General features: G+C 38.7%; 1 protein-coding gene across 11 annotated transcripts in view; it reads left to right on the top strand.

Annotated features, from left to right (window-relative positions):
- The window catches only part of ENOX2 (ecto-NOX disulfide-thiol exchanger 2), a 287,975-nt gene that overhangs the window by 4,853 nt on the left and 258,910 nt on the right, over nucleotides 1-24,212 (top strand). Inside the window, exon 1 of one of the 11 annotated variants that reach the window (XM_070783666.1) lies at nucleotides 13,504-13,622. The exons of the other annotated variants lie outside the window; for them this stretch is intronic. Within the exon in view, the coding sequence (XP_070639767.1) occupies nucleotides 13,601-13,622 (22 nt within the window). The 5' untranslated portion in view covers nucleotides 13,504-13,600. Of the gene's footprint in view, nucleotides 1-13,503; nucleotides 13,623-24,212 lie in introns of those variants that run through there. 11 annotated transcript variants of the gene reach the window in all.

The following is a 24,212-nucleotide window of genomic DNA, read 5'->3' as shown; positions in this document are numbered from 1 at the left end:
TCCATCACCAACTCCTGGAATTCACCCAAACTCATGTGCATCGAGTTGGTGATGCCATCCAGCCATTTCATCCTCTGTCGTCTCCTTCTCCTCCTGCCCCCAATCCCTCCCAGCATCAGGGTCTTTTCCAATGAGTCAACTCCTCACATGAGGTGGCCAGAGTATTGGAGTTTCAGCCTCAGCATCAGTCCTTCCAGTGAATACCCAGGACTGCTCTCCTTTAGGATGGACTGGTTGGATCTCCTTGCAGTCCAAGGGACTCGCAAGTCTTCTCCAGCACCACAGTTCAAAAGCATCAATTCTTCGACACTCAGCTTTCTTCACAGTCCAACTCTTACATCCATACATGACCACTGGAAAAACCATAGCCTTGACTAGATGGATCTTTGTTGGCAAAGTAGTATCTCTGCTTTTTAATATGCTATCTAGGTTGGTCATAACTTTCCTTCCAAGGAGTAAGCGTCTTTTAATTTTGTGGTTGTAGTCACCATCTGCACTGATTTTGGAGTCCCCAGAAAATAAAGTCTGACACTATTTCCACTGTTTCCCCATCTATTTCCCATGAAGTAACGGGACCAGATGCCATGATCTTCGTTTTCTGAATGTTGAGCTTTAAGCCAACTTTTTCACTCTCCTCTTTCACTTTCATCAAGAGGCTTTTTAGTTCCTCTTCACTTTCTGCCATAAGGGTGGTGTCATCTGCATATCTGAGGTTGCTGGTATTTTTCCTGGCAATCTTGATTCCAGCTTGTGCTTCTTCCAGCCCAGCGTTTCTCATGATGTACTCTACATAGAAGTTAAATAAGCAGGGTGACAATATACAGCCTTGACGTACTCCTTTTCCAATTTGGAACCAGTCTGTTGTTCCAGATCCAGTTCTAACTGTTGCTTCCTGACCTGCATACAGGTTTCTCAAGAGGCAGGTCAGGTGGTCCGGTATTCCCATCTCTTGAAGAATTTTCCACAGTTTATTGTGATCCACACAGTCAAAGGCTCTGGCATAGTCAGTAAAGCAGAAGTAGATGTTTTTCTGGAACTCTCTTGCTTTTTCCATGATCCAGCGGATGTTGGCAAATTTATCTCTGGCTCCTCTGCCTTTTCTTAAACCAGCTTGAACATCTGGAAGTTCAAGGTTTATGTATTGCTGAAGCCTGGCTTGGAGAATTTTGAGCATTACTTTCCTAGCATGTGAGATGAGTGCAATTGTGCGGTAGGTAGTTTGAGCATTCTTTGGCATTGCCTTTCTTAGGGATTGGAATGAAAACTGACCTTTTCCAGTCCTGTGGTCACTGCTGAGTTTTCCAAATTTGCTGGCATATTGACCATACCACTTTCACAGCATCATCTTTTAGGATTTGAAAGAGCTCAACTGGAATTCCATCACCTCCACTATCTTTGTTCATAGTGATGCTTTCTAAGGCCCACTTGACTTCACATTCCAGGATGTTTGGCTCTAGGTGAGTGCTCACACCATCAAGATTATCTGGGTCATGAAGATCTTTTTTGTACAGTTCTCCTGTGTATTCTTGCCATCTCTTGTTAATATCTTCTGCTTCTGTTATATCCATACCATTTCTGTCCTTTATCGAGCCCATCTTTGCATGAAATGTTGCCTTGGTATCTCTAATTTTCTTGCAGAGATCTCTAATCTTTCCCATTCTGTTGTTTTCCTCTATTTCTTTGCATTATCACTGAGGAAGGCTTTCTTATCTCTCCTTGCTATTCTTTGGAACTCTGCATTCAAATGGGAATATCTTTCCTTTTCTCCTTATTAACTTCACTAGAGGTTTCTTTTTTCTTTTCATTTTCTCCCACTTTTCCTGTGGTTTCCCTTATCTTTTTTTTTTTTTTTTCTCACATTTATCCACCCAGCCTGCTGTTCCTTAGGCCGGGCCATTGCTTTGCTCCTCTTAACAGAGTTCACATTGCTCCTGCCCCGATACTCTACCAAGGATCCACCCCTCCATTCTACCCACAAAATCCAGTTGATCTCATCCTTGAAATCACTCTGAAAGGGGTCTCCTCCTACTCATAGACACTACTAGTGGGGCTGTAATTTGATCAAGCCTTTGTGGAAAGAATGTGTCAATATCAATAAAAAATCTGCAAATGGAACATAGCTTTCAACTTCTAGGGCTCTATGCTGAGGAAATCAATGTGAAGTTTCTAAAAATTTAGCTCCCAGGATGTCTAGCCCAGAATTGTTTATAATAGACAAAGAAAAAAGAAAGACGGGAAAAAAAGAAAAAAAAATACATTTTAGATGTCTAATACTAGAGGTTTGAATTAAATCTATGATGATACATCTATGGATTACTAAATAACCATATAAATTGATGTTCCCAAAGAATATTTAATGATATAGAAAGTTGTTTATGATATATTAAGAGAAAATTTAAATTATAAAGCTGATCTGTTTGCGCGCACACACACACACACACACACGTCACACATGTATGCTCACCCCCCAAATCAGTGTACATAGGAAAATCCCAGAATGTGAAATACATAACAAATTATTAATGGAGTTTTCCTTTAAATAGAAAGTTTACATGAGTTCTATTTTTAGCCTTTTCCATATTTTTGCTAATCCTCTATAATAATATATTTGTACATTTTAAAAAAGTTATTTAAAAATGCTTTCTCCATGTCCACCGCTATTACCATTGCCTTAGTATGGGGCATACTGCCCCCTCCTACCCTGTAACACACATGACTTCTACCCAGAGTTACTACTGCCTCCAGCCTTCCTCCCTTCTAATCCTTTCTCCACCAATGCTGACAGAATGAATGATGTTTCTAAATCACAAGTCTAAAGCTATCCAGCCTGTATAAAATAGTTCAAAGGCTGCCCATTGTCCTCTAGATAAAAATCTAAATTTCTTAGACTGTTTATAAAGCCTTTGAAAATCAGTTCCCTGCTTTTGTTTCCAGCATCACTTTTTCCTGCCACAGCTTACTTTTCTTGGAGACTTAGGCCAGTGCCTGATGCCTAATAGGTGTTTAGCTAATGCTACCCAAATATTGGTGTTCATTGTATGGGTTAACTATTATGTACCAGGCAAGTTAGCAGTGTTTCATTTCATCCTCAGAGTAAAAACGTTAAATACACACAATAGTTATCCCTATTTACAGATGAGTAAAACTAATTAAATAAAAGTGGTAAGAAAATAATCAGAATAAAGAACATTTTTTTTTCAGAAAAAAATCAAACTCCTTTGTCATAATACAGCTTTCGTTTTTCTGCGGCTCCTGCCAGTCTTTGTCAGTATGCATCCAGACTTGGTTCATTCCCTTGGGCAAGTTATATGTGACCACAGCATAACAAGAACAGTCCAGACTGACATGATCTCACTACATCACTATTCACATTGTGTTAATGTACAGAAATCCTTCCTTTGTGTATACAACACTTCATGCAGGAGAGACAGAAGAGCTCCAATTGCTCTGTTTTTCTTTCTGTTTTGAAATTCTATGTCTTTTGGGATGGGGATGTCAGCAAAGAGCTACAGAAAACTGTGATAGAATTGAATGTACAAGAAACAACGTGTCTCATGGGAGCCAGTGTCATTGGTTAATTTATTTTTTCTAAATGTCATGTAGATGTATTTTCCAGCAATCTGTCCCCAGGGAAGACCTTGGTTGAATTCAACTGTTAATCCTATTTACAGAATGCAGCTCATGCATGCACTATATTCTTGCATTGTTAAGTGATCTTAGACATATGTAGTGGATTACCATAATGATGCACAATCAGGTGAATATGTGATATCTGATTTTCTCTACAAAAATATATCAGTGTTCATATTGTCACTCAGGATCCTGCCATGTGGTCTTTCCTTCATTTTTCTTACAAATAATACCCATTGTGCAAAAATGGATGCAATTTAAAGGATAGAGGTCCTAAGCATGAATTGTCAGAATAAAATGATACCGCCTTGTAAGGAGTTCTCACCGTTGTATACTCCAGTAAAAAGAATGCATAGTTCTGCTCCATGATCAAATACATTGAAATTGCAAGTAGAGTTTCATTTGATGATTTATTGTGAGCTTACTATGTCCAAAGCACTCTGCTAGGCACTGCCCTAGATACTTATAAATATCCCCTTTTCATGCCTTCCAGACAGACAGAGAGATCTAGTGTACATATAAGAATGAGTGTGAAAGAGCAAAGGAAAGAAAGAGAAGCTTTCAACAAGCAGACCCATCATATAAATGAAAATTTACTACACTGAAAATTGGGATACCTGCCAGTGGGGATTTATTCTTTTTTTTTTTTTCCTCTTTTTCCTCTGTGGGATATATAGGCAAAAAATGAGCTCCCAGATAGCTGATAAGCAAATGATCTACTTCTCTATTTACAAACTGTTTGAGGGAAGAAACAGAGACTTTCTATACGTCCAGCCCTGCACAAACCTGCTGGGGATGTTGTGAGAGTTATGACTGTGTCAGCTTTTCCAGGGTTTCTGTCTCTACTGCGGAGATTTGGCAGACACCTCAGACAAATTTTATGTCTCTTAAATCTTGCTCAAGATAGACTTGGCTTTTAGATTTATATGTACAAAAAAAAAAGTGAAGTGTTTACCAGTTTGACATTTTTGAAGATCAAAACAGACTCTGTTTTTAAAAAAGTTCAGCACACACCTCAGTTTAGTCTACAGAAAGGGCTAATTGATTTTGCTATTTGTTTCAAACAGCTGAAATGTTTACTTTCTAGAAGTGGCAACTGATCATATGTCTAAAGATTTATATGCCAGGACCCAGTGTTGCATCCTCTTTTTCTTGCCTGCAAAGTCTCAAGTTTTGCTATAATCCTCATTGTCCTTTTTTTGCCTTTACTGATACATAGTAGAAGGGGCTGTAGGCTGGGAGGTCTGGGGACAGATATTGGCAATCTAGGAGAAAAATAAAAGATGGTTTTTGTTAGCTCCTCCCTGTCCCCCTTTTTGGTTCTCAGTTTTTCAATGGTCCATTAAGCATGATAGTGATAGGTGAGACTAGGAACTGGAGAACTTTCCATGACTCCATTAATAAGGCTGGTCCAAATATATCAGGCAGGGAGAGCACAAATACAAGTCTGGCTGTAATTCAGAACAGTTGAAACACTGTGTAGAGAATATTACATAAACAACATGGCTTCAGTAGTGAACTGTGAAGACAACTTTGGGGAAATCCCTAGTCAGGGCCCTTCTCATCCACTCCAGCTGCTCTTCTTAGCCAGCAACAACTGCCACTAAGAGCTTCCTGGGGTCGAAACTGTCCCACAGTTAGGCCCCATGATATGCCCTTCTACCATTTCTTCTTCAATCAAGTCCTCGAACACACTTCACTAGGATTACTTTGGTCACATAATATTCTAATTTTCACCTTTCAAGAGATGCTTAGTTCGAATTTAAGGAGCACTTGATATTCAAGCTTATTTACTCAATAGACATTTAAGCACATATACAGGACCAGGCCTTTTGCCAAGTGCTAGGAATACAGTGATGAATTAGAAGTTGTCCCTGCCTGCCCTTAAGGAGCTCACAGTCAAGTTGGGAAGACAGACAGGCAAACCAATCATTTTATTACAATAACAAAGGTGCTCAGAGAAAGAGCTATGTTATAAGGTATCCTGGGAACATGATGGAGGAAATTACAGCTAGGGGTGGGCTCCTTACAGACCAGAGTCTAACTGTGCTGAATCACAAGATGAGTGGGCATTGCCTAGAATCTTGGTGGACAAAGGGGTGGTGGGAAAGAATTCCAGAAAGAGGGAACACAGCACATGCAAAACAGTCACATGTGTAAAAATGAATTGTTCAGAAAAAGGTGAGATATTGTGTATGAGTCACTGAGAGTGTAGAAGAGGGCACAGGATAAGGATCTGGGAAGGTTTCTTGTGGCCAGTTGGTGAAGGAAGTTTGTTGTTAAGGAGCTTGACCTTTATCCTATAAGCGGGGATGAGCCAGCACAGGGTTTTAAATGGAGGCATAACATGATTCGATTGGGGGATGGGCTTTATGGGGAAAAAACTGGAGACAGAAAGTCCACCTTTTGACTTGGGAAGTGATTAGGGAAGGCAGTCTGAGAGACCTGCTCTAATCACTTGCCCCTATTCAGGAATGCCATCTCCACTAGGTTGTTCACTGTACAAGGATCACTGTGAATAATCATTTCCTTCTACACGCAGGTCAGAGCTTCCTGCACACCTTCACGTGTTGCTTAGCTGAATATTCATTCTTTCCAACTCAAACCAGTGGTCCCAGTAGTAACTTGGGCTTGATACTCATGAAGGAAATCAGAGTTTCAAAGCATAGCTGCTAGTTTAAAAAACCATCTGAGGCTTATTTATTGCTTACTGAGTCAGTGGGTCTGAGGGAGAGAAAAGGACAGAGGGTGAAGAGGTGCCTGTTTAAGAAACGGACAGCAAGTAACACGTGAAGAAATGACTGCAGTGGCCTAGTTGTCTTTACTTGAGTTGAAAAATAATTTGAGAACCTCTAGTTACACACAGACAAAAAATGGGCAGCACCCTTGGAAATCCCTAAAGGCCACATTGAAATAAGGGAAGTAGAAGATATAAGGGCCAGAAGTACATGAGTATAAAATAAATGCACAATGAAGAGAACTGTGCCCAAAGGGTCCTATCTAGCCAATCAGTTTTGGAGCATATTATTTCTCTGACTCAGATACTATAAATGGCTTCCCATCATCCATAGGATGAGGTCCAAACTCTTTAGCCTGGCATTCAATACTTTCTGCGGTTTGGCTACAACCTGCCTTTCCCGTCTTCATACTTCGTTCCTAACAGAACTTATCTGGCCAGCCAGTTACCCTCTCAGACACTGCTTTGGCTTTCCCTCATCTACACTGTGAGCCCTCTCAGGGTGGTGATTATGTTTCTAACTGAATCTGCCACAGTGCCTAGCACAGTGTATTGCATGTAGTAGGCACCCAACCAGGTGGCGCTAGTGTTAAAAACCTGCCTGCTGACGCAGAAGACTTAAGAGATGCAGGTTTGATCCCTGGATCCGGAAGATCCCCTGGAGGAGGGCATGGCGACCCACTAGTATTCTTGCCTGGAGAATCCCATGGACAGGGGAGCCTGGTGGGCTACAGTCCATAGGGTCACAAAGAGTAGGACATGACTGAGCGACTTAACACACACACACACACACGCACACACACAAATATATCTATGGGTTGAGTATTGTTCCTCACCCCCGCCATTCTTTTCAATTTCTCTACTTGTTGTTCACTCAGTTGTGTCCGACTCTTTGTGACCCTCTACTGCAACTACAGCACGCCAGGCTTCCCTGTCCTTCACCATCTCCCGGAGCTTGCTCAAACTCATGTCCGTTGAGTCAGTGATGCCATCCAGCCATCTCATCCTCTGTCATCCCCTTTTCCTCCTGCCTTCAATCTTTCCCAGCATCAGGGTCTTTTCTAATGAGTTGGCCCTTTACATCAGGTCAAAGTATTGGAGCTTCAGCTTCAGCACCAGTCCTTCTAATGAATATGCAGGACTGATTTCCTTTAGGATGGACTGGCTTGATCTCTTTGCTGTCCAAGGGTCTCTCAAGAGTCTTCTCCAACAGTACAGTTCAAAAGTATCAGTTCTTCAGCACTCAGCCTTCTTTATGGTCCAACTCTCACATCCATATATGACTACTGGCAAAATCATAGCTTTGACTAGATGGACCTTACTACTATGAACTTAATATCCTCTCTACTAAAAATGGCAACTGAGACACTAAATGTAAGGGGTCAGTTTTCAATAAACTAACTATAAAATTTTTATTTTGAAATAATTTTAAATATAGAAAAAATATTTATAAAAGAATCATAAAATTTAGAGAACAGGTGAGGGCACTGAAGGAGGCTTCCCAGAAAAGGGACACCCTGGTTACTGTCTTAAAGACTAAGTCATTATTGATATACAGCAAAAGAAAAGGAGAAGAAGAAAATTTTTTAAAAAGTCGTATAAGGACTGTCACGTATCATTCACTCAGATTCACCAATTTTTAACGTTTTACTGTATTTGATTTATGCTTCGACATATAAATATGGTCATTTTGTTCTGAAACATTTGAAGTTGAAAAAGCTGTACCCTTTACCTACCCTTCTCCTTTTTCCCTCAACCTTTTATGATGAAAAAATTAAATATATAGAAAAGTTGAAAGAATTACACAGTGAACACCCATATAGCCACCATTCAAATTCTAGAATTAGCACTTTATTTGCTTTATCACCTTTTCCTCCATCTATCCATATTTTTATGCATTTCAAATTGGGTTGCTGACAGCTATATTATTCTAAGTTCTTCAGTTTGTGTATCATTAACTAGATGAACAAACTATTTTATGCTCTGAAGTCAAGCTGTTCTTCCAATTATATCTGTGTTTACTGTGTTGCAAAACTTCTGATCTACCTGTGGATCTTAGATCTGTTTGGCCATGGGACACAGGTCTCTGACGCAGTTTTGGATGATGTCCCTCCAGTTCACCTAGTACAGTGCCAGACACGCATTCCATAAACACCACTTGACACTGATGAGCAGAGACAGAGCTAGAGCTAGGGGAAGAGTCACAATGAAACTAGAATTAACTAAGGGAGGAGAGGTGTCTCTGCACAGAGGGCCATGAGTGAATGAAACAGAAGCTGGGGCTTGAAGAATTGGGGGGAGATGGGGGCCTTAGACCACCTGGTACTTTCAGCAGTACTTTTATCTGCTGCGTTCCAACCCTCTCTTTAGAAGGAGAGATTCCAGGAAACTAGGGACAATTGCTGCTCAGCAGAGTACATGACAAGTTTCCTTGCTACTACTTAGGCACCACCAATTAGTATAATCATGTCACTTCATGAATATGCTAATCTACAGCAAGACTCAGCTTAGTTTTAGAGAGTATGGATGGGCCACTGAAAACCTCTTTCAAACTAAATCTGTGCTACAGGCCAAAGAGTACTTGAGTTCAATGAACCCTAGTTTCCTTTCTCTTTGTAACCTTTCCTTTCTTGCTCTGTTGCTTATGAACACAAGTACAGCTCTAATATGCATTTATTGAATAATTACGTTGTGCCAAGCACTGTGCTAGTTGCTACCACACCATTAACACTTTCCAACAACCCAGTGAGTAAGCACTACTTCTTTCCCCATTTGCCAGATAAGAAAACTTGAGACTCAGCATGGTTAAGTACCTTGTCCATAAGCCAGAATTCAAGAAACTCAGGTTTGTCAGACTGCAGAGCCCAGTAGTGTTAACCACATTGTTGGATAAAATTTTTGTTTTAATTGTCTATCCAGTATAAATGTAAGGGGATTTACATTTACTGTATTGAACCAGAAAGTCCAATTGAATCACTGAATTAAGAAGGAATTCAGTCATTCAGACTTTAATCATTAGACTGTTGGTATAGGAATGGATTCAGATTGCTTGAGTTCAAATCCTAGATCTATCGCTTAGCAGTTGGGTGACTGCAAGCAAGTTACTTAACATCAGTAAGCCTCAGTTTCCTTGCCTATAAACTTAGGATGATAATACATACCATATAGTTGTGTTGTGAGGAGTGATTGAAAAAATAAAGTATCATGCCATGTTTGGCATGCAGTAGGTACTTTGCATAATTTAGATCACTTCCTTCCTTCCTTCTTCCTTTTAGGGACCAGACCACTTACCTGTAGCTTTCATTTGAGGAAAACAACCTGCTCCTGAAACATGTTTTGCAAAGAAACGTTCTGAAAAGGAATATTGGGCTGACTATTCCCAAGGCACATTTGCCCAGTGAGTAAAGACAGTTGCCCGGTTCTAATGTGAAGCATGTTTCAAAAAAAGCTAGAAACATGAATTCTTACGAGAGTTGGGGTGGTCCATCTCTCAGCTTCCTGAAGATTAGGGCCAAATTGTGACATCATCTATTTTGTTGCTAGACTAAATTTCACAATTCGCATAGAGTATTAGACCTGGGATATTGGTAATCCTACCCCAATCATTTCAAAGAAAGCAGGCTGAGTGAAAAAGAGGATAAGTGACTTGACCAAGGTCAAACAGTGAAAACAAATTGGAGAATGCAGTTTTCCCAACTCCTACTTAGTGCTGTACCATGGTTCATTGTGGGCTCTCAGGCAGGTGAAAGCAAGGCTCAATGTGTGCTCTTTGCAGGAGCTTGAACTGATTGGACTCTCAGGGTTTGGTACAAGTTTGATTGATTCAGAAAACATGAAGCATTCGTCTAGTTCAGATCGATTCACTAGTTGTTACTGCTTTCAAGCTATTAACAGTTCCATTTTGTTGGGATTTAGAAAACGAGTGTTGTTTCTTCTTGTTTAGGTTCATGGTTTGGTTCAAGTTTCATTGTTATTTGAAATCTTGCACTGGAATTTTTGTTTTTGATAAAAGTACTCGGTATCCAAGGTGGTTAACAACAGGAATTCATTTGAAAAGATCAGTCGGGCATGGTGACGGTTGCTGAGAAGGAGCTCAAGTGGATTAGGGAACCACTAGTGTTTATGTTCTGGAGATTGAAATTAGGATAATGGAAACATTGCAATGGGCTTTGATGTATATGTTTGTCTATTTGTTTTTATCAGGATTCTCTGATGCTTTAATTTCCATTCTTGCTAATATGGGTTGAAACTGCTGCCTTCTACCCTAGTTTATTGCCTTTGGGGACATACTATCAGTCATGTTCTAGACATGATCCTCACCTTTTGACAAAAGATCATCTTTCTTGGCCTTTCCCCTTTACTTTGAATGGGCCTTCTGAGGAACTTGGGAAATATGAATTTCAAGCTTACATGTGTGCAACAATTCAGTTGCAATGCCCAATGGCAGATCAGCTTGGTTCTGAAATACTACTTTGTTCCTTTCTTAACAGTGTGTATTTTAGTCTCAGGCCAGCTTCCTTTGCTGTAACTGAAGTTGGGCTGACAACTTTATTAGTGACCAGCCATGCCACAGATGTGCTAGTCACTGAGTTGTGTCCAAGTCTTTGCAACCCCATGGACCATAGCCCACCAGGCTCCTCTGTCCTTGGAATTCTCCAGACAAGAATCACTGGTGGAGGGTTGCAATGATGAGGCCCCTTAGAGAACTGTGTTCTACCCGCCTGGCTTTCCAAATGCCAAAGGAAAGTTCTGGTGCCAGGTCTACCAGTGCTTTTTCAAGCTCTTGACTGTTTACCTAAGCAGTTGGAAGGCTAAGATTACAGCTATGGTAGTAAAAGGGCCATTTCTAGTACCTCAGAAGGCAAGCACTTTCTAGGAGGTGAGGTTTTGGATGATTCTAGCAAGTGTTTTTCTGCATAGGGGGAAAAAAAGCTCTCACTTCAGATTCTTTTACTCTCCTTCCCTCCCCTCTCTTCTCTACTTATCCATTTTCCCCATTAATTTAATATAGAATTTGGATACATATTTTACTTAAATTTTCAGTATTGGCAATGACATTCAAGGGGGCAATTAGAAAAAACAAAGTTGTCTTTCTTCTCACAGGAAGTAGGCTAGGTACTTGTTTGAGTTCACCGATGGCATTGGAGGGGGCTCAGGGGAGCTGCCACCTGATATTTCTGCTATACTCCCACCTTTCATTGGGCTGCTTCAGATTTGGCCCATGTGGACAGACACACACTTTGGAAACCATCATACAGATGAAAATCAGGACATGTGGGAGTTGGCTGAACCATAGGCCCCTAGACGTTGCCTGGATCGTTGGCCATCCCAGGACTTCATGTACTAAAACTGTGTCCCAAATGAAGCCAGCTGGTCCCTGTATATATAGTATCAAAGCAGCTTGGAGGCTCATAAAGCATGACTTTGGAGTTTTACCTTGTAGATTTAGATAATCAACCTGAATCCTTTTCCACACACTGGGTAGTAAGGATGTACCAGGTTAATAGGAAGATTTAACAAAAGGAGATGCTCATTGTCTAGTAACTTTCATTCCAGATGGGACATAATACTAGACCTTACCAAAAACTTGACTGACTTTTTAGAAAGGAAAGAAGGGATTAGAAGGCTTCCGTCTCTTTAATAAACTTTTGATGTATTATATATCAGATATTAAAGTTTTTCTTTTCAAAAAATTTTCTCCTGTGGAATTTTAAGAGCAAACACTAGTTCCTTCTACTTTTAAAATTAGAAGAGTTGGATAATGTTTCATGAAAGTATATTGGTCCTTTCTTTTTATTTTCCTTATATGATAGAGGTGTCTCATTTCAGTCATTTAGGCAAGGTTTGTCTCAGGGTATAATAATAATAATCCCATACAATTTTATAGTCCTTTACAGTTTACAAAAGCATTCTCGTAACTATTATTTCATTAACTCTTCATAGCAATCCTTTGTGCAGAATGGGTACAACTATGTACAATTGATAAAATAAGGGAACTTATGCTGCAAGAAGTTAAATGACTTGCCCAGGGTAACACAGCTAGAACGTTGTAGAACTGGAACCTGAACTCAGATTTCCTGATACTCAACCTCAGTACTCCTCCAGTTGTGTCATGTTTTCTTCCTGAGACTGTCTCCTTTTTCTTCCTACTCATGATTCTTTTTGCAATAAGTCTAAAAAAAAGGTGCTTCAGTTTAGCAGATGAGTAAACTAAAGCACTTATAAAGTGCCTTCTTCAAGATCACCTGCGGAGAGATTCCTGCACCTAGCTCCTAGCTTCTCACCTGGAATATAACTGAACTATTTTTAGGTATAGATATTGTTTTTCGGTGTTAAATATATGCACAAAAGTTGTGTAATCCATTGATTATAGGTATGAAAGCTGCACCTGGGGAATGGGACTAAGGATGGTTGGCTTAAAATAATTAGCTTCTTGCCTTTTTGTTAAGAGATGTCATGTTCAGTATAATTTAATTTCTTTATACTTCCTTTGCTTCCAGACTTTTAAATACAATTCTTTAGGGAAAATTAGCAAATATTCATTCTGAATGTTGATTTCTCAGGCACAGGGGTGGCTGGAGGAAAAAGAAAGCAGAGGGGTGACTTTCCATGCTCTATAAGAGTGGGCAGGCATTATTTTGTTTGGGGCTGTGAGCTAAGATTCCTTCTAAGGCATGCAAATCGTAAAGTTCTGATTTGTCAACTGCATGCTGTTTCTTTAGGCACTGATGTATGAAATCCCGAACGAATTCTCCGATGAACATACTGCTAATTGCTTCTCCACCTGCTCTCCAACCTCCGCCACCCCACCCCCTCCACTCCCAATTCAGCCTATAAGTGTCCGTCATTGGAGATGGATGGTGACACATGCAGTAATAGCAATTCATAAAAGCCAGTTCCAGCCCTTGTCTTCAAGGCTCCTGGATTTTCCACTGCCTGCTTTTGTGTAAGTGAAGTAGATGGAAGTGCTACTGGCATCGGAATCCACCTCCCTATGCTCCGTTGCTAGAGCTCAGTTGCTCGGCTGAAGCTGAGCTAAACAGAAGCATCGGATCTGAGCTGAATTGTAGCTGTTTTTTTTTTTTTTTTCCTCAATGGGGAGGTGGGTTAGGGGTAGTGTGTAGTGGGGGTTTGGGGTGCTTTGGCTTTTCTTTTTGTGAAGAGAAGAGGTTAAGGCGAGAATAACTCACGGTAGCATATACAACGTGAAACAGTTCCCTGAAGAGTGTCACGATGTTCCTAGTCCAATATTCAGGTATAGTATGTTTTATTTCATCTGAAAATTTTCTTTTGTTTCAAAGTGCATTCCTTTCTTATTTTGCCTCCAGTTCAACTGTACTGAAGGACAAATAAGGTTCTAATGAGCTAAACAAAATAGCTGCATAAAATATGCCTGCCCCTAGCTATAATGTTTGTAGCAGATTGCTATGTAAGATCTGGGTTCTCTGTTAAATTGGTAGTCCCGATCCCTTAATTGTGCATGCTTCTCTGCTGTATTCTTGTATTGAATTTCTCAAGTCTTATGTCTGCAACTGGTAGTCTGTGATCTAGCCTAGAGTGTTTGCACAGAAGACAGTGCTTTGGAAGCAAAAAGCAATTTTTAAAACACTTAGTATGTTGTGTTTCTCTTGAGTTTATTAACTCCTCTATTTGTTAATTGGTTGTCTAGATTTGAGATATAGTTAAGAGTAAGTAAATTTCAAACAGGAAGCATTCCAGAACACATTTGTTTGGTAAATTTATTTTTATTTTATTAACTCAGATTGATAAACATTATATATTATTGTTGTTTGTTCTCCTGGTAGAAAAAAAGTGCTGGAAAGAGCAAGGCTAAACATGCCAGCTCCAAACCATCTGTACTGTAAAATATCATTGGACCAGAAGTGTTCTTTAAGTATTCTCTTAAGCTTTCAGAAACATATTGGTCCATAATAATGAAGAACTTAGAGACTGATCAGGTATTGGTGAATGTTGTTTGAAAGGCTTCTTATATAGCACTTAATCAGAAAGGATCCTCCCAAATAAAAAAAAACCTTGAGAAAGTTTCACTTTCTTGCCGAGCAGAACAGAAGCTTATTTTCTACAGCCACATGTTTTGATAAGTTTGAATATCATTTATTGTCAAGGGCTTACACCTCCATTCTTGCTTTATTGTCCTTAAAATATTGTGCTCCTGTGCTTAAGAGCTAAAAGATCATGTTCTGTTTTGATACGTGGTTTGACAGTTGATTTCGCTCCTCATTAATTGGACAGCATGCAGATGATGTGGAGAAGTGAGTGAGTGACAATATTTCAAGGTTACGCTGAAGAGCATACAGTGAACCTTAGTGCCTGGACCAACAGCTGCTGAATTGAATTGTCTGCAATTAAAGCAACAGCAGGTTTGTGTAGTCTCCCTGCAGCCCGTTTATTTGAATTTATAGCTTCAGTTTCTTCTTTGAGTAGCGGTTGGTTTGTTTCACTAAGTGTTGGAGAGTTGTGCTTGTTGGATGTTTTCTCCACACTCTAATGCATGCTTGACTCCAGAAGAGCCGTCTCTGTACCTTTTTAATGTGTGAAGTTGTTGAGGTTTTTCTCTTTGGATGAAAACCAGAGACTATCTCGTTTTCTCCACTGCAAAACTAAATAGATATATTTTCATGGAAAATACTGCTTTATTCAATAAATAGAGATTTCTCATGGACCTGTGTTACTGGTTTAAATTTCAGGCAGTGAAAAATGCTGGAAAATGTTATGTTACTGGAATTTCTATATCTGGAAAGAACTTCTCTATGCTAATAAAAATGTTTATGTTAAAAAAATAGTGACATTATCTCTTTGCCATCTCTGAATTCCAGGGTGACCTAATGAATAATATCAAAGCTAACTAGGTGGCTTTTATGACTGAATTGTAATTGTATACTAATAGTGAATACTTGCTTCATTTCATCATGGATTTTTTACTCTATTAAAAAAACAACTTATAATTACTATATAGTTGGTGGTTATTGATTCATAGGGGATATAATGTAAAACATTTACACAATTATTTTACATATACTTGATTGATCTTTTCTTATAACCACCCTGTGTGAAGTCAAGTGGCATAATGATCTCCATTTTAGAGGTAAGAAAACTGAGACTCAGAGGATAAGGAACTGGCCTGACGTCTCACATCTAACAAGTGGCAGAGCCCAGACTCAGTGGTTAATTGATGTGATTCAAGAACCTGTGCTTTTTCTCACCCTTATACTAGGCTGCCTCTCAGTTGATGGATCCAGGGTAAATTTGACTTAAGCTACTAGTCAAGAAGACTAAATTCAGTCATTTACTTAAAAAAATGTTCTCTGATAGAACTCTTGAGATTTTGTCTGAGCTATTTTTAGCCCAACATTTATTTTAATATGTAAGTGCTTTCCAGATTAATTTTATAGATTATGTGGAAAAACATTAGTGTTTTGATTAATTTATACATCAATATGAATGAAGGTAGAACCCTGTAAAGTTTTTTTTTAATTTTATTTTATTTTTAAACTTTACAAATTGTATTAGTTTTGCCAAATATCAAAATGAATCCGCCACAGGTATACATGTGTTCCCCATCCTGAACCCTCCTCCCTCCTCCCTCCCCATACCATCCCTCTGGGTCATCCCAGTGCACCAGCCCCAAGCATCCAGTATCATGCATCGAACCTGGACTGGCAACTCGTTTCATACATGATATTATACATGTTTCAATGCCATTCTCCCAAATCTTCCCACCCTCTCCCTCTGCAACAGAGTCCATAAGACTGTTCAATACATCAGTGTCTCTTTTGCTGTCTCATATAAAGGGTTATTGTTACCATCTTTCTAAATTCCATATATATGCGTTAGTATACTGAATTGGTGTTTTTCTTTCTGGGTTACTTCACTCTGTATAATAGGCTCCAGTTTCATCCACCTCATTAGAACTGATTCAAATGTATTCTTTTTAATGGCTGAGTAATACTCCATTGTGTATATGTACCACAGCTTTCTTATCCATTCATTTGCTGATGGGCATCTAGGTTGCTTCCATGTCCTGGCTATTATAAACAGTGCTGTGATGAACATTGGGGTACATGTGTCTCTTTCCCTTCTGGTTTCCTCGGTGTGTATGCCCAGAGCTGGGATTGCTGGATCATAAGGCAGTTCTATTTCCAGTTTTTTAAGGAATCTCGACACTGTTCTCCATAGTGGCTGTACTAGTTTGCATTCCCACCAACAGTGTAAGAGGGTTCCCTTTTCTCCACACCCTCTCCAGCATTTATTGCTTGTAGACTTTTGGATCGCAGCCATTCTGACTGGTGTGAAATGGTACCTCATAGTGGTTTTGATTTACATTTCTCTGATAATGAGTGATGTTGAGCATTTTTTCATGTGTTTGTTAGCCATCTGTATGTCTTCTTTGGAGAAATGTCTATTTAGTTCTTTGGCCCATTTTTTGATTGGGTCATTTATTTTTCTGGAGTTGAGCTGTAGGAGTTGCTTGTATATTTTTGAGATTAGTTGTTTGTCAGTTGCTTCATTTGCTATTATTTTCTCCCATTCTGAAGGCTGCCTTTTCACCTTGCTAATAGTTTCCTTTAATGTGCAGAAGCTTTTAAGTTTAATTAGGTCCCATTTGTTTATTTTTGCTTTTATTTCCAATATTCTAGGAGGTGGGTCACAGAAGATCCTGCTGTGATTTATGTCAGAGAGTGTTTTGCCTATGTTCTCCTCTAGGAGTTTTATAGTTTCTGGTCTTACATTTAGATCTTTAATCCATTTTGAGTTTATTTTTGTGTATGGTATTAGAAAGTGTTCTAGTTTCATTCTTTTACAAGTGGTTGACCAGATTTCCCAGCACCACTTGTTAAAGAGATTGTCTTTAATCCATTGTATATTCTTGCCTCCTTTGTCAAAGATAAGGTGTCCATATGTGCGTGGATTTATCTCTGGGCTTTCTATTTTGTTCCATTGATCTATATTTCTGTCTTTGTGCCAGTACCATACTGTCTTGATAACTGTGGCTTTGTAGTAGAGCCTGAAGTCAGGTAGGTTGATTCCTCCAGTTCCATTCTTCTTTCTCAAGATAGCTTTGGCTATTCGAGGTTTTTTGTATTTCCATACAAATTGTGAAATTATTTGTTCTAGCTCTGTGAAGAATACTGTTGGTAGCTTGATAGGGATTGCATTGAATCTATAGATTGCTTTGGGTAGTATACTCATTTTCACTATATTGATTCTTCCAATCCATGAGCATGGTATATTTCTCCATCTATTAGTGTCCTCTTTGATTTCTTTCACCAGTGTCTTATAGTTTTCTATGTATAGGTCTTTAGTTTCTTTAGGTAGATATATTCCTAAGTATTTTATTCTTTCCATTGCAATGGTGAATGGAATTGTTTCCTTAATTTCTCTTTCTGTTTTCTCATTATTAGTGTATAGGAATGCAAGGGATTTCTGTGTGTTGATTTTGTATCCTGCAACTTTACTATAGTCATTGATTAGTTCTATTAATTTTCTGGTGGAGTCTTTAGGGTTTTCTATGTAGAGGATCATGTCATCTGCAAATAATGAGAGTTTTACTTCTTCTTTTCCAATTTGGATTCCTTTTATTTCTTTTTCTGCTCTGATTGCTGTGGCCAAAACTTCCAAAACTATGTTGAATAGTAATGGTGAAAGTGGGCACCCTTGTCTTGTTCCTGACTTTAGAAGGAATGCTTTCAATTTTTCACCATTGAGGATAATGTTTGCTGTGGGTTTGTCATATATAGCTTTTATTATGTTGAGGTATGTTCCTTCTATTCCTGCTTTCTGGAGAGTTTTTATCATAAATGGATGTTGAATTTTGTCAAAGGCCTTTTCTGCATCTATTGAGATAATCATATGGTTTTTATTTTTCAATTTGTTAATTTGGTGTATTACATTGATTGATTTGCGGATATTGAAGAATCCTTGCATCCTTGGGATAAAGCCCACTTGGTCATAGTGTATGATCTTTTTAATGTGTTGTTGGATTCTGATTGCTAGAATTTTGTTAAGGATTTTTGCATCTATGTTCATCAGTGATATTGGCCTGTAGTTTTCTTTTTTTGTGGGATCTTTGTCAGGTTTTGGTATTAGGGTGATGGTGGCCTCATAGAATGAGTTTGGAAGTTTACCTTCCTCTGCAATTTTCTGGAAGAGTTTGAGCAGGATAGGTGTTAGCTCTTCTCTAAATTTTTGGTAGAATTCAGCTGTGAAGCCGTCTGGACCTGGGCTTTTGTTTGCTGGAAGATTTTTGATTACAGTTTCAATTTCCGTGCTTGTGATGGGTCTGTTAAGATTTTCTATTTCTTCCTGGTCCAGTTTTGGAAAGTTGTACTTTTCTAAGAATTTGTCCATTTCTTCACGTTGTCCATTTTATTGGTATATAATTGTTGATAATAGTCTCTTATGATCCTTTGTATTTCTGTGTTGTCTGTTGTGATCTCTCCATTTTCATTTCTAATTTTATTGATTTGATTTTCCTCCCTTTGTTTCTTGATGAGTCTGGCTAATGGTTTGTCAGTTTTATTTATCCTTTCAAAGACCCAGCTTTTGGCATTGTTGATTTTTGCTATGGTCTCTTTTGTCTCTTTTGCATTTATTTCTGCTCTAATTTTTAAGATTTCTTTCCTTCTACTAACCCTGGGGTTCTTCATTTCTTTCTTTTCTAGTTGCTTTAGGTGTAGAGTTAGGTTATTTGTTTGACTTTTTTCTTGTTTCTTGAGGTATGCCTGTATTGCTATGAACTTTCCCCTTAGGACTGCTTTTACAGTGTCCCACAGGTTTTGGGTTGTTGTGTTTTCATTTTCATTCGTTTCTATGCAAATTTTGACTTCTTTTTTGATTTCTTCTGTGATTTGTTGGTTATTCAGCAGCATGTTGTTCAGCCTCCATATGTTGGAATTTTTAATAGTTTTTCTCCTGTAATTGAGATCTAATCTTACTGCATTGTGGTCAGAAAAGATGCTTGGAATGATTTCTATTTTTTTGAATTTACCAAGGCTAGATTTATGGCCCAGGATGTGATCTATCCTGGAGAAGGTTCCATGTGCGCTTGAGAGAAAGGTGAAATTCATTGTTTTGGGATGAAATGTCCTATAGATATCAATTAGGTCTAACTGGTCTATTGTATCGTTTAAAGTTTGTGTTTCCTTGTTAATTTTCTGTTAGGTGATCTATCCATAGGTGTGAGTGGGGTATTAAAGTCTCCTACTATTATTGTGTTATTGTTAATTTCTCCTTTCATACTTGTTAGCATTTGTCTTACTTACTGTGGTGCTCCCATGTTGGGTGCATATATATTTATAATTGTTATATCTTCTTCTTGGATTGATCCTTTGATCATTATGTAGTGACCATCTTTGTCTCTTTTCACAGCCTTTGTTTTAAAGTCTATTTTATCTGATATGACTATTGCTACTCCTGCTTTCTTTTGGTCCCTATTTGCATGGAAAATCTTTTTCCAGCCCTTCACTTTCAGTCTGTATGTGTCCCCTGTTTTGAGGTGGGTCTCTTGTAGACAACCTATGTAGGGGTCTTGTTTTTTTATCCATTCAGCCAGTCTTTGCTTTTGGTTGGGGCATTCTACCCATTTACAGTTAAGGTAATTACTGATAAGTATGATCCCATTGCCAGAACCTTGTAAAGTTATTGAGAAGTAAAATGTTGTCCAATTGAAAAGGTTAGTGTGGGATATTTTCCTTCTAAAACAAGCTCATTTGTTTTTAATATTTCTGCTCTACAAACATATACAATTGTTTTGGTAAAAGTATGTGTAGACTTTAAAATATACTGGCCGAGTATGAAGGGCTTATGTTTTAAAATTTGAGTATTTTATCCAGGTCAATAGAAAGGATATACAGCTGGCTCAGTTTCACACTTTTCTTTCTATTTTTATCATCTATCCATCCATCTATGTATGGATGTAAAATGGATGAATTTTCTCATCTTTTAAAATTCCCAAATGGTTTCTCAATTTTAAATTCATTCATTTAAAGGGGAAAAAAACACAGGTTCTATCCCACTGAAAGGAATACTGTTTAAAACTGTGTTATCACTTCAGCAGAAAAACCCAGATACTTGGGTAGTCATACTAGTGCTCTGGTGAAACATTCTTTAAAACCTCTTCAGGAAACATTCTTGAAGCACTCATTCTTTGACCTGAATTTGTTAGAGACTGTGCCATGTACTGGGGAAATGGCTGGATGCTCACATCATAGATAACTCTTCCTCAGCATTTGACAATGAATATTTGAGAATGTTGTCAAGAAAATGAGTCAGAAAAAAAAGAAAAGAAAATGAGTCAGAGATAGGGCACGGATTGTTATGACCTGTTTATGAGACTTTCAGAAAGATGGTAATAGAAATATTGTCTCAGCTACCATGTAATTAGAATTTATCCTTATCTAAGATATCTTTCTACTTTAACATATCTTAAAGCTATATAATTTCCTTCTAGCAAAAAGGAAAGGAGGATAATATAAAGCTCCTTTATCATTACTTAAATGGAATCTGACTCTTAAAGAAAATACAGGAGGGAACTTCAGGGAATGGGTGAAGGTTAGAGGGAAAACTAGGCATGTGACTGGAAGCACCATGTTAAACTTGGTTTCAGGTGGTGAATTTCCTGTGCAGTCAGAAGCTCTGACTAGCACCCCTCAATCCATTCCACTTTCTGGAAATGTGCACTTTAAACATAAACGAAAAAGACCTTATTAGGATTTTTAAAGAAACTGATATTTTTTTTCATTGGTGAAAGAAAGCCTTTCATCTGCAAAATAATCATTTCCCCCCCTGCTGTTTGAGGCCAAGAAAAATTAGAGCGGGAATAGGTTTCTAGGTTCTGGCTGTTTAGGCTGGTTATCTGGTGGATCTTTCCCTTCAGTATACCTTTGAGTGTGATTTAGGGATGTGTAAGGCAGGTCTTATGAATTGGCGTATAAGGTTAGTCTACACCAGCCAGTATTATGCTGGTGTTGACTTGCACTAGCTTACTTAAGGGGAAGCACTAAGAATATTTACAAGTTGAAAAACTTACTCATATCTGTCTTTTTCCAACAAGGACTTAAGATACTCATTTTAAGCAATATTAAGGTCTGCTGCCTAAGCAGGATAGTGTACTGCAGATGTCCCCTGGACTGCTAAACTATACTGATCACCACCCCTTAGATATAACACTGATGCCTTCAAGGGTTATTGAACATTGAATACAGCACAAGTAAGTGTGTGTCTTTCACTGATACACACACAGGATAATTCTAGCTAACATTTATTGAGTGCTTACTATGTGCCAGGCCATGTTATAAATACCTTATATGTATGAACTCATCAACCTTCACAGCATTCCTATGAAGTAGGTGATATTATTTCCATTTTAAGGGTAGAAAAAATGGGACACAGAATTTAAGTAACTTGCCTACAGATTGCACAATTACTTACTAAGCAGCAGAATCAAGATTCAATTACAGGAAGTCTGACTCCAGAGCTTATACCCTTAATTACAATGCAATATGTTGTATATCTTAAAGGACGCTTCATTAAAGAAGCTCACTTGTGTGCCACCCATAGAAGGTACCCCATTGTCCAAACCTTCAGAATTCTTAGACTGTGTAGAACTGTCTGCTCACCAGACTGCAAGAATTATACTTTCTTTCTGACCCTAATTGCTGTTACTTTCTACTGCCAAAGTCATGATGGATCATTGTATTCCCAACAGCATCTACACATTGCCTCTACTCATGCTCTTTCTTCAGAATTTCAGCTTTAAGAAGTCTCTTTCATATTCTGTTACTTCTCTCTTGATTCCCAGATTTTTTCAAGAACAAACAGTCAACCAGAGTACAGTTTTTCTATGGAGCCAAATGACCAAATCATAGCACATCTTCCCAGCATCCACTCTCTCCCCACTCCATTTTATGCTGAGCTGTTAGTGTTCTTCCTAAATGCAGATCTTATCATATCACTACTCTCCTCAAATACATTCTGAAGGATTTTTTTTTTTTCCCAGACAGGCATTCAGTGCCATCCATGGTCTTGTCCCCATTACCCAGAATGCGTCTATACCCCACCTCCCACTACACTGCTGCTGCTGCTGCTAAGTCACTTCAGTCGTGTCCGACTCTGTGTGACCCCATAGATGGCAGCCCACCAGGCTCCCCCGTCCCTGGGATTCTCCAGGCAAGAACACTGGAGTGGGTTGCCATTTCCTTCTTCAATGCATGAAAGTGAAAAGTGAAAGTGAAGTCACTCAGTCGTGTCCGACCCTCAGCGACCCCATGGACTGCAGCCCACCAGGCTCCTCCGTCCATGGGATTTTCCAGGCAAGAGTACTGGAGTGGGGTGCCATTGCTTTCTCCATCCCACGACACAGCCTTCTCTAAATCCTACTCACTAGCCACTCTAGATCACTTGTAGGTCACCAGGTATGCTCCAGATTTTCAAGCTCCTGTGCTTTTTTTCATGTTGTTCTCTACTTCTCTTCATGTTTAACTGCCATTGTTCTACCTTGCCTGTAACTCCAGAGCTACTCAACATTTAAGGTTCAGCTGAAATGACACCTGCTACTATATTTATTTTTGGTCTCTCTTCCTCCCCTAACTGAATTCCTTTAAGTTAAAAACCTTATTTTACTAATCTCTTAGCATATAGTCTAGTACCTTGTACATACTTAGCATTTACATACAGTATTTAGATCTTCAGAAATTACACCACCAAGCTTTCCCCAGGGCCTGAGAGTTCCAGAAACTGAATGGCTATATAGTTTCTGTCGTGCATAGATATTCTGGAATATTCTGTTCAAAAAATTTGTTTCTAGTGTGTGTCTTCTTGATTTTTCTCTCTGTATTTATCCTTGCTTGGATCTACTACACTTTGAAATCTCCTTCTTTTGCCTTTGTGGAACAGTTTGCACTTTTGTAGAGACAAGAGCTTGCCTGTGTACGCATATTAATACCTTCCCATCCAAGTAAATGAAGCAGAGTGTGTAAACCAATCATTGGAATTTTTGATGCATAATCACAATGTTTCTCAAAATGTGGTTTGAGGACTGCCCATGTCAGCATTGCCTAGGACACGTGTCTAATATGCAAATTCCTAGATGCTTGTTCCAGACCTATTGAATCACTCTATGAATTATCTGCATTTAGCAAACTCCACAGATGATGCTTCTGTACAACTGAATTTTGAAGACCATTGTCCAAAGTCAAAAGTAAAATGTTCCATCCTAATCAATATTCTCTGTAGATACAAGCATTAATTAGTTGTGGGAAAGCTATCATTGAAAATGGTTTGAATTATTTGGTCTAAACTCAAAGTCTTGACCTTGTTGTGTCTAGCCCAGTGCTGTCCAATAGAGCTTTCTGTGATGGTGAAATAACCTCTGTCTTTACCGTCCAACACATGTGTCTATTGAGCACTGAAGTGTGGCTACTGAAACTAAGGAGCTGAATTTTTAAATTTTACGTAACTGTAATTAAACTGAAATTTTAAATACTTACATGTGGCTATTGGATGCAGTGTTGGAAGTGCAACTTGAGAACGCTTGGCTATCTAGATGGAATAATCCTCTTAAGGGTCTCAAAGGCTACAGTGATCACTGTATAGATCAGAAATCAAGTAGGAACATTGTTTCCTTTGACACATGGGACATCGCATTTCTTTTTTTATGAATTGCTTACATATTTTTAATGTCCTAAAGTGGATTATCCTCAGAAGTGATTTAACAAATTATGATCTCAATTAAACAAATGAGATCTACATTCTATTCTACACCTCTATCAGTGCTATTTTTCTATTCATATTGGCTTACTATTGAGAGTTAACTGTTAAGCCTTGA

This window comes from Bos indicus, chromosome X, assembly GCF_029378745.1.
Source record: "Bos indicus isolate NIAB-ARS_2022 breed Sahiwal x Tharparkar chromosome X, NIAB-ARS_B.indTharparkar_mat_pri_1.0, whole genome shotgun sequence".
NCBI classification, from domain to species: domain Eukaryota; kingdom Metazoa; phylum Chordata; class Mammalia; order Artiodactyla; family Bovidae; genus Bos; species Bos indicus.
The sequence above is the reverse complement of the archived record's forward strand: the minus strand, read 5'-3'. Positions and strand labels throughout refer to the sequence as shown.